Source organism: Solanum verrucosum, unplaced genomic scaffold, assembly GCF_900185275.1.
Source record: "Solanum verrucosum unplaced genomic scaffold, falcon-dt-bn FXZP01000247.1, whole genome shotgun sequence".
Lineage (NCBI taxonomy): Eukaryota > Viridiplantae > Streptophyta > Magnoliopsida > Solanales > Solanaceae > Solanum > Solanum verrucosum.
Genome location: NW_026020125.1, coordinates 181,151 through 194,362, shown reverse-complemented (window position 1 = coordinate 194,362; position 13,212 = coordinate 181,151). Strand labels below are relative to the sequence as shown.

At 26.7% G+C, this 13,212-nt stretch overlaps 2 protein-coding genes across 2 annotated transcripts in view; both read left to right on the top strand.

Moving 5' to 3' along the window:
* The window catches only part of LOC125825796 (mechanosensitive ion channel protein 10-like), a 676,215-nt gene that overhangs the window by 585,120 nt on the left and 77,883 nt on the right, over nt 1-13,212 (top strand). The window lies entirely within an intron of this gene.
* On the top strand, nt 11,584-12,939 carry LOC125825808 (protein BIG GRAIN 1-like A). The gene has a single exon (XM_049505103.1). It carries the CDS (start codon nt 11,665-11,667, stop codon nt 12,847-12,849), a length of 1,185 nt encoding a protein of 394 aa, XP_049361060.1. The 5' UTR covers nt 11,584-11,664; the 3' UTR covers nt 12,850-12,939.

The following is a 13,212-nucleotide window of genomic DNA, read 5'->3' as shown; positions in this document are numbered from 1 at the left end:
GAACCGAAAATCAAGTCAAATCGAGAAAGAAAAATGAATAGTGGTTTGGTTTGACTTGATTTGGTATTGAAGAACCCCCCCCCCCCCCCTCCTCGACTATATTGGGTTGGTTTGGTTTTAACTTTAAAAAGTCAACACGCGAATTCATAAAAGTATTTACATTGATATAATTTATAAATATTTCTTATACTTTTTCATAATTTTTATCTTTTAACATATTATTTCAAGTTTGACTTAGAATTTTGAATAGTCTAACAAATGTTATATTATTAGTAACTCTAACAAAGCTCAAATCAAAACCAAATCAATATTATTGCTAAAAATAAATAAATCAACTCAAATACTAATGTTGAATATTTGTTCTATAGTTATATATTGGTTTAGACTTATTTTAGCATGATTTATACTTTAAAATTATGATCATTTTCATTTTGATATATTTATTTGGAATATTTGTTTTTATGTGATTTCTTTATTGTTCTTGTTGAATATTTTAGTGTCAATCCTCATATCATATTTTATGATTTTTCTTAAGAAACACATTAGATAATTATATTTTGACAAGACTAACAAAATATTTGAAACACAAGTTAATTATATGTTTGTATGAATACTTTATCGAAAAAATTCAAAAAATTTGAGAAATCTGAAAAAATCCGAGGTCGAAAATCCTGATTTTATTAGAGTGGTTTGGTTTAAAAATTTAAAATCCTAATATAAATGGTTTGGTTTGGTATTTAAAAAATCTGAACCAACTCGGTCCATGTACATCCCTTTCGCTATAGACATTGGCGAGACCTACAAAGAGTGTTAAAATATAATTATCACTAATTATTTATAACCTTTAGTTAATTACTATTAAAAATTATTTTTGATGTATAATAACATGAATAAGTAAAAGTTAACAAAGGAAGTTTAACAAAAGTGAATCATTTTACGTTACTTAGTGCCCCTTTGAATTAACTTATTTTTAAATGCTTTTTTATTTTGAAACATTTTTTTAAATTTTGATAGTGTTTGAAAAGGTTAAAAAAATGCTTTTAGGCCAAATATTTTTAAAAATAAATTAAAAGTCTAAAATAGAATATCATCTACTTATGACTCATAAATTTTAACTTATAAGTTACATTTATAAGTCTATCCAAACATTCCCTTAATCACCTATTAGGCATTTGGTAATTACAGTATGAGTAATTGAATATGGATATAATAAAAGTGAATATATATTATGAATAATTGAGGATGGATATAATAAAAGTGAGTCAAAATGGGAAGTGACATGAATATCTTTGTGAAGGTGAAAGAAAGATGACGGCATCCATCAATTGCGTAATTGAAAGCTTTTTAAGTGATCTCTTCGAATCATGTCTTTTTCTATGTAGGGTCCTAGTCATAGACAAAGTGTTCTTAAATTATAAAAAAAAATTACAAATACTTTTGATTAATAGTTTGATTTAAAATTATTTATTGTTAATATATATATATATATATATATATATATATATATATATATACGTTATTATTATTTAATGAATTAAAAATAATTTTCAAATAAATATATTATTTTCTTTTTTGTAAACATACATTTTTTAATTAACATATGTTTGATAAAGATTTTAAACATGATGCATCAAAATTAATATTTGCTAAGTGGCAGGCACAATTAGCCCCTTTTGATTTCGAAATTCATTATAAAAAGGGAAGTGATAATTCCCTCTGAGACTTCTTATCTAGAGAATATCTTTCTTCTTAAAAAAAATGGGTTTTCTTGACTTCTTTACTAATATTACTTTGGTTACAATTTTGAAGGCAGCTCCTCTTAATAGAGATTTACAGGAACGTATTTTATGGAGAATTATAGACGAAATGGTGATGGATATCTCACTAATTACATGATTGAACAAGAACTTTATGAAATATTTTATTGTTCTGAAGTTTATGACCTTTTAGATGATTAAAAACTAAATGCTATGTCTGCAGGATGGATCCTCCTTGGGTAACCAAGGCTAGAGGAAGGGGCAGTTATACTCGCGGAAGGGGAAGATCATCCTCCTCAAAAACATCAGGATCGTCATACGGATCCTCATCTAGCTCTCCAATTATACAAAGGGGAGGAATGAGCTTGGTAAAACTAACAAGCTCTTCAAAAGAAGCTACTTCTTCGATACATCTGGATGATATTCCAGAAAATAATCCATTATACGCCCAACTGAGAGCATATTTATCTCAAAAGCAAAGTGATACTTTTGCATCGGTGGCGAAAGAAGAGGTTGATGATATTAGATCCTATGAAAGGGTAGGGAAGAAAGAAATGATATTTCTTATTGAAAATTCTGAGATACAGAGAAAAGAAGAACCCCGGAAGATATTCCAGCGATATTTACTTAACGGATTATACTTTCCAGGAGAGTCATACAAAACCCGCTTGTATTACGAGACCATTTTAACGAATACATGTAGTGTTGAATTTCAACACTTCTCAGGTTATAACACCAGCGAGAACGTTTATAACTTCTCCAAAATGATCATAAAGCAGATTATATCAATTGAAGATTGGGGTATATCCTCGATGAAAGAAAGGCAGATCAACCTCAATAAAATCCCTACCAATTTCACTTATTGAGATTATATTAACGCTTTCAGCAAAGTCCTTTACTATAACAACGAAAGGCATAAACATGGTTTATCAAGGTGTGTGCAAAGATATTTGTTGACCCAATTCCTAACTGGTTCTTGAACTGGTGGTCATACCACGGATCGACGGTAAAGATTTTACCTGATCCCTTTTTAAAGTTATACAAAAACTGGGTTAAGGTTTCACCAGACCTTAATGATTTATACCACTCAGATCATGTTTGTTATATAGAACAAATTGAACAAATTTATTTCTTCATAGAATTCTCGATTTCATGGATCCATAAATGGACCCCGAAAGTAGGTTTTACTGAAGAACAAATTCCATGCTTATATCGGATTTATTATAATAATTTCTGGGATAAATTAATGAAGAAGGATCCCATGACTAAATCATTATATGGCCAAGAATTATTGGACTCTATTTCTCAAAGAATCCAAGATTATGGTATTATTCCTCACAAAGGAATAATTGCTGACAACTCTGTCAAACATATTGCCACAAGAATTTCCATTCAAGATGGAAATAAAGAAGAAATGATAAAAGAGTATTTGGATGAAATAAGGAGAAATCTACTCCTCAATATCACTCACTATGAAAAATCAGACACTTCAATGAGAAGTGAAAAACAAGTGATGATATCGTAGATGATGCTCAAGAGGCCCAGCCTTGTGAATCGGCGAAATCCGTGACAGAAGATATGCTGTCTAAAGCAGAAGATTTACTTAGAGAGCTGAAAAAGAAAGACAAGATGACCACTATTGATTAACAGTAGATACATTGTTAAACCACAGTAGAATAACTGTTACTGTACATTTGGGACCCATTGATAAGGGACCCATGGTCACTGTAAATCACTGTAGATCGGTCACTGTAGATCACTGTAGATAGATCCCTTTTTCTTCTATAAATAAGGTCTTTTGTAGTTTGAAGGAGGGTCGTCGAAAAACACTCTCTCTTTTAAAGTTTTTTTTAAGTTGTTTATTTCTCTTAGTTTGTAAAGCTCTCGGTTTGCCGGAGGTTCGCCGGAAGTAAATAAAGTTGTTGATACAAGGTAATTTAATTCTCTACTTTTATTTATAAATTTTTTTATATTTCCGATCTGGAAGCTGTGACTATGTCCGGCTAAAAATTTATATCTATGCCGAATAACTAACTTCTCTTTTATATAGACCATGAACGGATCTAAGCTTTATTTAAATATAGAAGAATTTTAGTATGGCTTCTCGACTTGGTTCTGAGATTGAGGTACAGTCGGATCTAGTATTACTTTTATTGGCTTTGTCTTTGTGACTCCGTCTGATGAGCCGTGGTTTTTAGCCCGAAATTGAGTTTGATAAGTAGGGCGCCTCATACCCGGTTAGAACTACCAGACACATGGGCTCAATAAAAGTATGTATTAGCTTCTTGTCATGCCTTTTGCTTGGGTAAAATAATTAAACCATGCAGTCTGAGAAACTATGTTAAAATTCTTGTGTATTTCGATTCTTATGTAGTTGGACTACCTCTAAGGATATTGACTTGCTTGATCTATGACTGGGCAGACCACCGCCAGGTCGGTGATCCTGTAACATTGGTCAATTTATTAGCGGTAGAGGGCATTTTTTATCAAACTATTAACGACAAAACAATGTTTAGACTAAATTATTAATTAATGCATTTCTGTTCAATTGCACATAGTTTAGATATACTTTTTCACCCTTTTTTAATTTTATTTTAATCAGATAAATTATTTATTTTCAAGATAACAATTTCACTTATTATGGCATTGTAGTTATCATTAAGATAATCTGATAAGTAAATTGTATTTTTGTGTGTGTGTGTGTTTTTTTTTCCTTAGTCGCATTCTTAAATGCTGGAGTGTAGTGAAAAAATTATTAAAAATTATTTATATACGAGTAAGACAGAAATTTTAATCATGATATTATATCACTATTTAAAATATTTATAATTCCAATTAAGGAGCTGCTTTATGGCTCCTAGTACTTCCTCCGTCCATATTAGTTGATCATTATACTAATTATAGTTGTTTCATATTAGTTAATCATCTTACTAAATAAAAAAAATATTAATTAATTTTTTTCTATATTATCCTTTCAATAAATTCTTTTTGAAAGTGTTCACATTTGTTTGTAAAATTTCTAAAAAAAATTTATGAATGAATTAATAAAATCATCTTCTTATTTATAATTTCTTAAGCACAATATAAAATAAAAAGTAATCAACTAATACGGGACATTGAGAGTATAATAACAGCTCCATCTTGTTGAATTTGAACTTCAATATTTACATAATGCAATTACTAGTTTAGTTACCGTTTAACAACAAAGAGGCTCTTCAACTGGTTGATTTTAATGATTATATTAAAAGCTGACTTTTTTAGGCTCCAAATAATTCCTTTAATCCTGTAAAGGTAAATAACTTGTCATAATTCATAAGCATAGTTGGAAATAATTTTCATCCTTTCACCTAAAACAAAGACTACTTAAATTAAAGCATGCGCCTTCAATTTTTGATTCAAAATTAATCATGTCCTAAATTATATGTCGTATTTTTTATAAACATTTTTAAAGAAATTATTAATTAGGAGGGTTTTTGTTTGGCTATTTTATTCTTATTTATATCTTAAAAAACTTATTAAGATAATATCTTTTTTATTAAATATTTATTCTATTGATGTGTTATAATTTTCAAGAACAATTACTACTAAAGATAAAATAGGAAAAAAATTTAATTTGATTGAAAATTTTAAAATGATAAATAATTTAAGAGATCTATTTAAGAAATCATGATAGATAATTTAAGACAAATAAAGTAATAATTACTACTCCATACGGTTTTTTAAGCTGTCGTGTTGCGTTTTTTGAGAGTCGATTTGACTAATTTTCAATGTTAAATTAGATTAAATAAATTTGTTATTTTAAAATAAAATTTTAGATATTCAAAAACTATACGAAAAGTACTATAAATTGTAACTTTTTTCATATCAATATGATAAATAAAAAATACATCTTAAAATATTAGTTAAAATGCATATTGTTGGACTCTAAAAAAAATAACTATGATAACTAAAAAAAAAGAAGAAAAAAAGAAGAGGAATACTTAATTATTAATTTTAAAATTTCTTGGATTTGTATCTTTATTTTACTGAGGGCAAAAGACTATTCTTTTCCTACTGTAATAATAATCTACCCCTATGGCCCTATAATAACTTTATCATAAGTTATTACAAATTAGAAAATACACAAAAAAAAATTGGTTAAAGAAGGAATAATCTTATCAACTATTTTTTTGTTTTTGTACCTATTTTTTGGTGTTTTGTATATCTAAATGACATGATTATACATAGTATAATTGGACTTCCCAACAGGATATGTATTTGCCAGCTAAATTTTGGTGGCTAACAAACTGAATATTCTATTTAATTTCTATTATTCAACAATTAGCTAGCTTTAATTACAATATAGGTTTTTATCACAAGAATTAATCAGATTATGAATAATTGCTAGATATTCTTTGAGGCTGCATGCAATGTACTTTGAAATATATTACTATTTTTTTTAAAAAAAAAAGAGACACAATCTCACGTAAATCAACTTTTAGGCCTCTATTTTCTTGAACCATAGCTCAAGTGCAATTCAAAAAAGAATCTAGTTCACCAATTGACTACATATTATAAATCTCCCTCAACTCTAAAGTGTATAAAGTTCTAGCACTATATAATTGGACAATCTATTTTTGTAATGGTTCATTCTATCCTGTATTATTCAAATCAAATATGGGTACATCGGTAAGGAGAAAAAAGAATTTACTTATGTAACTGATAATACAAAAGAGCTATTATACCATCGTTTTAATTTAATACTATTTTTCATTTCAATTTATCTGTTTTAATTATTATTAGGAAAGTCAAAATATATTCTCTTTAATTTGACTATTTTATCAAGTACTTTCAAAATATTTTAAATGGTTAACTACCGTGAAATATAGTACTTCTTAAGTAGTTTTAAAATATTTTATATTTTATTTCAATAAAAATATAAAATTTTATAACCTAATAACGTCAATTTTCGCTATACCTTCCATTTATAAAAGTTAAACTCAAATAAGAATAATTATAATAGCAGGAAGCATAATACATATACTCCTTTTTAATTTAAAAATAATCATAAAAATATTTTTGAAGGACAATTATACTTATTAAAAATTTATTATGCATTAATTAGAAATACATACAGCAAACAAGGGTGTATTTAATGCAATGATTACGGATTTGATAATTGATTAATTAATTGTACTCCCTCCATTCTATATTAATTGAATTGTTGAGACATTTTACATTTTTCAAATTAACTTAATTGTTCAATTTTCAAGATTACTTTTAGAATGTTTTTCCAATTTTACCCTTCATTAGTTAGTATTGGAATTAGTTATTAATTAATGTTTAATTATTTTAATCATAATTTTGATAATAATTAATAAGGATAAAAATGGAAAGTTAAGCCTAATTTATGTTTTAATCTTCTTTTCTTAAAAGGTGTGAAACACCTCAACAATTCAATTAATATGAAATGGAGGGAGTATATAAATATTTAATAATTGATTAATTAATATTATATAAATATTTAGCTCGAATTTAGTTCACCGATCCGATTATTATTGTTTATTGAGATTGTTATAGTTTATAAAATTAAAATTTTAAATCCATCTCGAATTATCAGTATTTATTCTTTTGGACGATACTTACAAGGTATTTTGGGGGCCAAAAAGCACTTGGACAAAATCTCACATAAAATCAAGCTTTTAGAGCAGTATTATCTTGAACTTTAGCTAAGATTCAATTGACGGAAGAATAAAAATCTATGTAATGAATAAACATCATTCTTCATCTTGTCTAAATAATTAGACTGGAAGTTATATTTATACAGATAATTGGACCCCCATATTTTATAGTTTATATTTATGCAGTAGCCTTCATTTATTCAAAATTGATTTTAATAATCATTTAATTCTAAAGTTGTGGGGGTTTCAACATTCACTATTTATTCATAAAAAATAATTTTAATCATGTATAAATAGTGTAATTTTATACCGAATCATGAAATTCAAATGAATCCCTAGCCCCTTACTAGTTCTGCCTTGCATATGAAGTAAAAATTTGAGACCGATAGAATTTAAGTATTTTTCCTTTGTTTATTTATAAAATAGTTATAATTGTACCAATAAACTACCGTAAATATTTTACCCAATATTTACGCTAAATCATACAATTTAACTTTTCTCCATTAAAAATCAAAGTGAGAATGTAACACCTAAAGTTATAAATCCATATTTGATTCTAAATTATTTTAAGTTCAATAATTTTCTACTAAATTCATTTCATCCGTTGACATTCAATTCACACTTTGCATTACAAATAGATTTGTAAGTATTATTAGAGGAGAAATTAGTTAAAATAATTGATGTTGTATTTGGTATTCAACTAAGTTGCACTATCGAAAATAGCAGAATCTAGACATATGGCCCCCTCTTATCAATTGACCAACACTTGTATCGATGACATCCTCCTGGATCGCATACTATAAAATTACACCAAATTATTACTTTTTTGCTCCATTTCGTTATGTGCTTATAAAGAAAGGAAAAAAAAAAACTCAGATATATCCTTTAATTTTGTGATTTAGTATTGATATACCTCTCGTTATAAAAATGATTTATATATATTTCTATCTTTGTATAAATGACTCAGATATATCCTTTTAGTTTAACGAAAGTATAAAAATCAATATTTTAAAATTTTATTTTACAATATAACACTTAACTTTGGTAGAAGGATCATATACTACATGATTTTAAAAAAAATAAAAATAAAAATAAAAATTTAAAATTAATTTTCATTTTCGTTGGATGAAAAGGGTATATGTGAGCCACTTTTATAATGATAAATGTATATGTGAGTTATTTTTATAATGAAGGATATATCAGTTCTAAATCATAAAGTTAAGGAATATTAAACCTTTTTCTAGTTGATCCAAACTAATTGTTATTTTTAAAATTTTGAGATATAATTTATTATCAATTTCCACCATTGTCCTATTTAACAAATACGAAAAGAGATTAATGAGGTAAAAGAAATATTCGCTAATATTAATTGTCGCATATCACTTTTACTTGTTTATTAAGAAATCATAAATGAATTTTTTTTTTTATTACTTTAATCATCTTTCTCCAATAAATTACACTTCATTTAGAAACAAGCCTAAAAGTCTCATTTGTTAATACCTTATGACATTATGTGCATTTATTTTCAGATTTAAGTAAATAAATTATGAGATACTATCTTAATAGTTTAAACGTGTATTCAAAATCAAACATACGTCTTAATATGAAAATTAATAATATTACTTCAAAAATATTTAATACAAAAGGTAAAATAAAATAAAAATAATTAGTTCAATTTTAGTTTTATAAGATAACGAGTAATCCGAAACAAATATACCTTGACACCTAATATTGCCTATTGGACAGAAGAAGTATTTTTTTAATTGAGAAGAATACCTAGTTATTCCACAAGTTTGGTATGATGTATTCGGTGCAATATTTAATTTTTTAATATTTTGCAACGTCTGTATGTGTTGATGTAGCAAAGTGGATGGAAATAGACTCTTTTTTTTAACCCCTCTTTAGGGTTTTCATGTTTTATTGTTTTCTTGGCAATTTAAATCACAATTTTAAAATTGGTGGTGGAAAATACTTATATCCTACTAGTAATTCCCTCTTATTAAAATAAAAATAAAAGCTTATTTAAGCCTATGAAAGTGAGTAAAAATTAATTAATCAACTTTCAAACAATTATTTTCAAATGTTAATTGTGAAATAATAATAATACAAGTAGTTTATTTTGTCCAATTATGTATTTTTCTTTATATATATTTCAATTTATAATGCATGTATTATATAGGTAGAGTTGAAATTTAAAACTTATGAATTTGTATTTTTTTTAAAAAAAAATTATTAGGTCTAAATTAATAATTTGTACATTTTAAAATAAATTTCTTAAGAAAAATACAATATTTAAACCAAAATTACTAAATTTGATTTAATTCATATTTCGACTGCCGTCTTATTTGTACTCTAATTCTAAAAACATGGCGAAAATTTCATTAAATTAGCCAAATAGAAACAAATTTAGCTAAAATAATAAAATTCAACTATTTATTTCCTTTTTAGAGTCTGTTTGACATTGCTAGTTGGAAGACCAAATTCTTAAAATTGCTTTTAACTGAAAGCTGTTTTTGGGAAGAAGTTAAAAAATTATGTTAAAAAAAAAAGTAGAAGCAGAAAATTAAAACTAAAATATTCCTTAAATATATACATATTTATCACTATATCCCTTATTAATTAATTAACATATCTCATAAGTTTGTTAATTTTCATTCAAGAATTTTATATTTTATTTTTATATAATATTTTTTTTAAATTTTATTTCTGTTTTTTTTTTTTTTTTATATTTTTTTTATTGTATATATTATTTTAATTATTATTTTACAGAACTAGAAATAAAAGCAACAACTATATTTTTTGCTGCATTAAAAAGAAGAGAAAAAGTAATAATTAAAGATTTAGACCCTCCCCAAAAAGTAACAAATAACAATTTTTTTTTTATTAATTTACGTATTATTATTTTTTTTTTTTTTTTTTTTAGAACTGTAGAGTATTATAACCGAAAAAAGGATAATAGCTAAGATTGAATTCAAAAATAGATTAAAAAAATAACAAAAATATTCTTATTTTCAATATATTTCAACAATATTTATCTATTTATAATACTGATTGAGAATTTGAATATGTACATTTTAATTAATTAAATTAAAAATGTAATTAAATTTTTTGTATTAGATGTTTAAAATAATTTCTCTCTATAAAATAATCTTAATATTAAAACACATTGATACTTACATTTTTTTTCATAATTTGACTCTCGATAACACTTTTTTTTGAAAAAAATTTACCCAAACACAAATTGCTTATCAAAAGCACTTTTCAAATTAATTTGCCAAACACAAATGACTTTTTATGAAAGACACTTTTCTGAAAAGATATTTTAAAAAAACGCTTCTAATAATGAGTTCTTAGGAGCCATACCAAACAAACCCTTAGCCTAAATAATAAAAGTTTCGGTATATTACTGTGCCAAGTTTATAAAGTATTAAGATATTTTGGCATACTATTTATTAATAAAAAACATATGAATTTATATTGGGTACTAAATTATATCGTCAAAATAAGCAATTCAAACAATACGGTAAGTATTAAACTATCCGTTTAAAGACATTTCCGAAAATGTAGAAACTCTTCACATTAAGTAAGTACTGGTTTTATATTCAAATATAGAAAAAGTAAAAAAACAAATAATAATAAATTTTTTTTTTTAAAAAAAAAAAACGAAAAAGGGAAAAGTCGCAGTGAATGAAATTGTGTGAAAATATACAATTTTAAAATGAATAAAAATGGTCCCCCTCCAATTAATTTAGTATAAGTTTTAGAAATCACATAGTTTTAATATGAAATTACAATCTATCCCTATTTAGTTTGTAATTATATTAATTCCTGAAAAAGTAAAACAAATTAGATACATAATATGTAGCTCGGATACATTATAAAATAAACCGGATACATAATATGTAGCTCGAATACATTAAAAACTAGCTCAGATACATTATAAAATAATTTAGATATACGAGAGAAATAAGAGATTTTAGAGGTTTTTACAAATAAAAGAGAATATTAGAAATAAGAAAAACATAAAACGATGTGTATTTCAGTAATTTTTCCATTAATTAATAATTTATTTTTGCCAAACTGGCAATTAATTAGAAGTAAAGCATGCACGCGCATGACACTCCTTTATAACCCTCATTTTCTTCCCCTCTTTCTCTTCATTCACACTTGCTTCAACCTTTTTCTTGCTTCCTTATTCTCCTCATTCCTTCACTTTTCTCACACACACAAAAAAAAATAAAAATTGAATGTATAATATGGAGAAGGATAAGTTGTCTAGGAGACATCACAAAAACCCTTCATTTTCATCTTCGCTTCTTGACGAAATCTACCGCTCCATTGATGGTTATGATCAAAGAAGAGAAGATTTCAAATTACCAAAATTAGAAACAAGAAAACAGAGCAGCAGCGCCAGTATTGGACTGAAACCGAAAGGCGTTGCCAATATTTACAACAAGAAGAAGAGTGTAGAAGATGAAGAAATTGCTAGTTTTCGAAGGGCTTGTTTGATTGAGAAATGGATGGAGAAAAAAGTGAAAGATAAAGCACGAAGAGGTCCGTCTAGTGAATTGGATAGTATTAATTATGATTCACTTTTTTTCAGTTCAACTTCATCTGAATCCAATTCTGGTACTCTCTCTGCATCTTCATCTGAACCCGACTCTTTTTACTCTGAAAAATCTTCTTCTTCTTCAACAACAACTTGTTTTGCTGCATCGAGAACTAGATCGATTAGAAGAGCCAGTGTTTCACCCCGTAGAGATACTAAACTCTATTCATTTGACAATCAACAAGCAAATAAAAATGAAGAGAGCAAGTCGAAATCAACTGCTTTGAAAATGTACAACAATTTGAAGAAAGTGAAACAGCCCATTTCACCAGGGGGTCGTCTTACTAATTTTCTCACTTCCATTTTCAATAACAAATCGAAGAATTTGAAGGACCCAAATGGCGGAAACAGAGGAGATTTTCATGAAGTAGATGAGAGGAATTCAAAATCTTCTTCAATTTGTTCATCATTTTCAAGATCCTGTTTAAGTAAAACCCCACCAAAATTCTCTCAAACTGCTGTCAAAAGGACAGTCAGATTCAACCCTGTTAGTGTTATTGTTGACGAAGATTGTCGTCCTTGTGGTCATAAATCCATATATGACCACGATTCAGACAATCTTCGTAGGCCCAAATCCCAAGGAAATGCAGAGAAGAACAGGAAATTTGAAGTGACAAAAGTTGATTCATATAAGAATGATTACATTGTTGATTACGCAGATGAAGATGATGATGATGATGCAGCAAGTTGTTCAAGTTCAGATTTGTTTGAAATTGATCACTTAGCATTTTTCGGTAACAAAAGATTTTGTGACGAACTGCCTGTCTATGAAACCACATATGTTGATACCAATAGAGGAATCGCAAGTGGTTTCATTCATTAAATTATCATTAGTTAGCCAGCCGACAATGTGATTTAGTATTTGAATCTTGATGATAATATAGATCAATTAATTTTTCCAATAAATCGACTTTTATTATTATTCTGTCCGTACTACAACATCTGATAGAAAATTGAAATATGAATTTATTATATTTGAGAAAAGGTAAAGGAAGGTAGGATCGAAGACTAAATGTTTTGAAAAAAAAAAAAAGGAGAGAGAGAAGAGAATGGGGTGATTGGGAAGATCCCTAGGCAAGTTTAGATAGTGATAGATTTTTGATAAAACAGAGGAAAGGGAAAAAGAAAAGAGTAAAAACTGAAGATTCGAGATCGAAATGAGAAGCAACAGAATGAATGGCAAAGA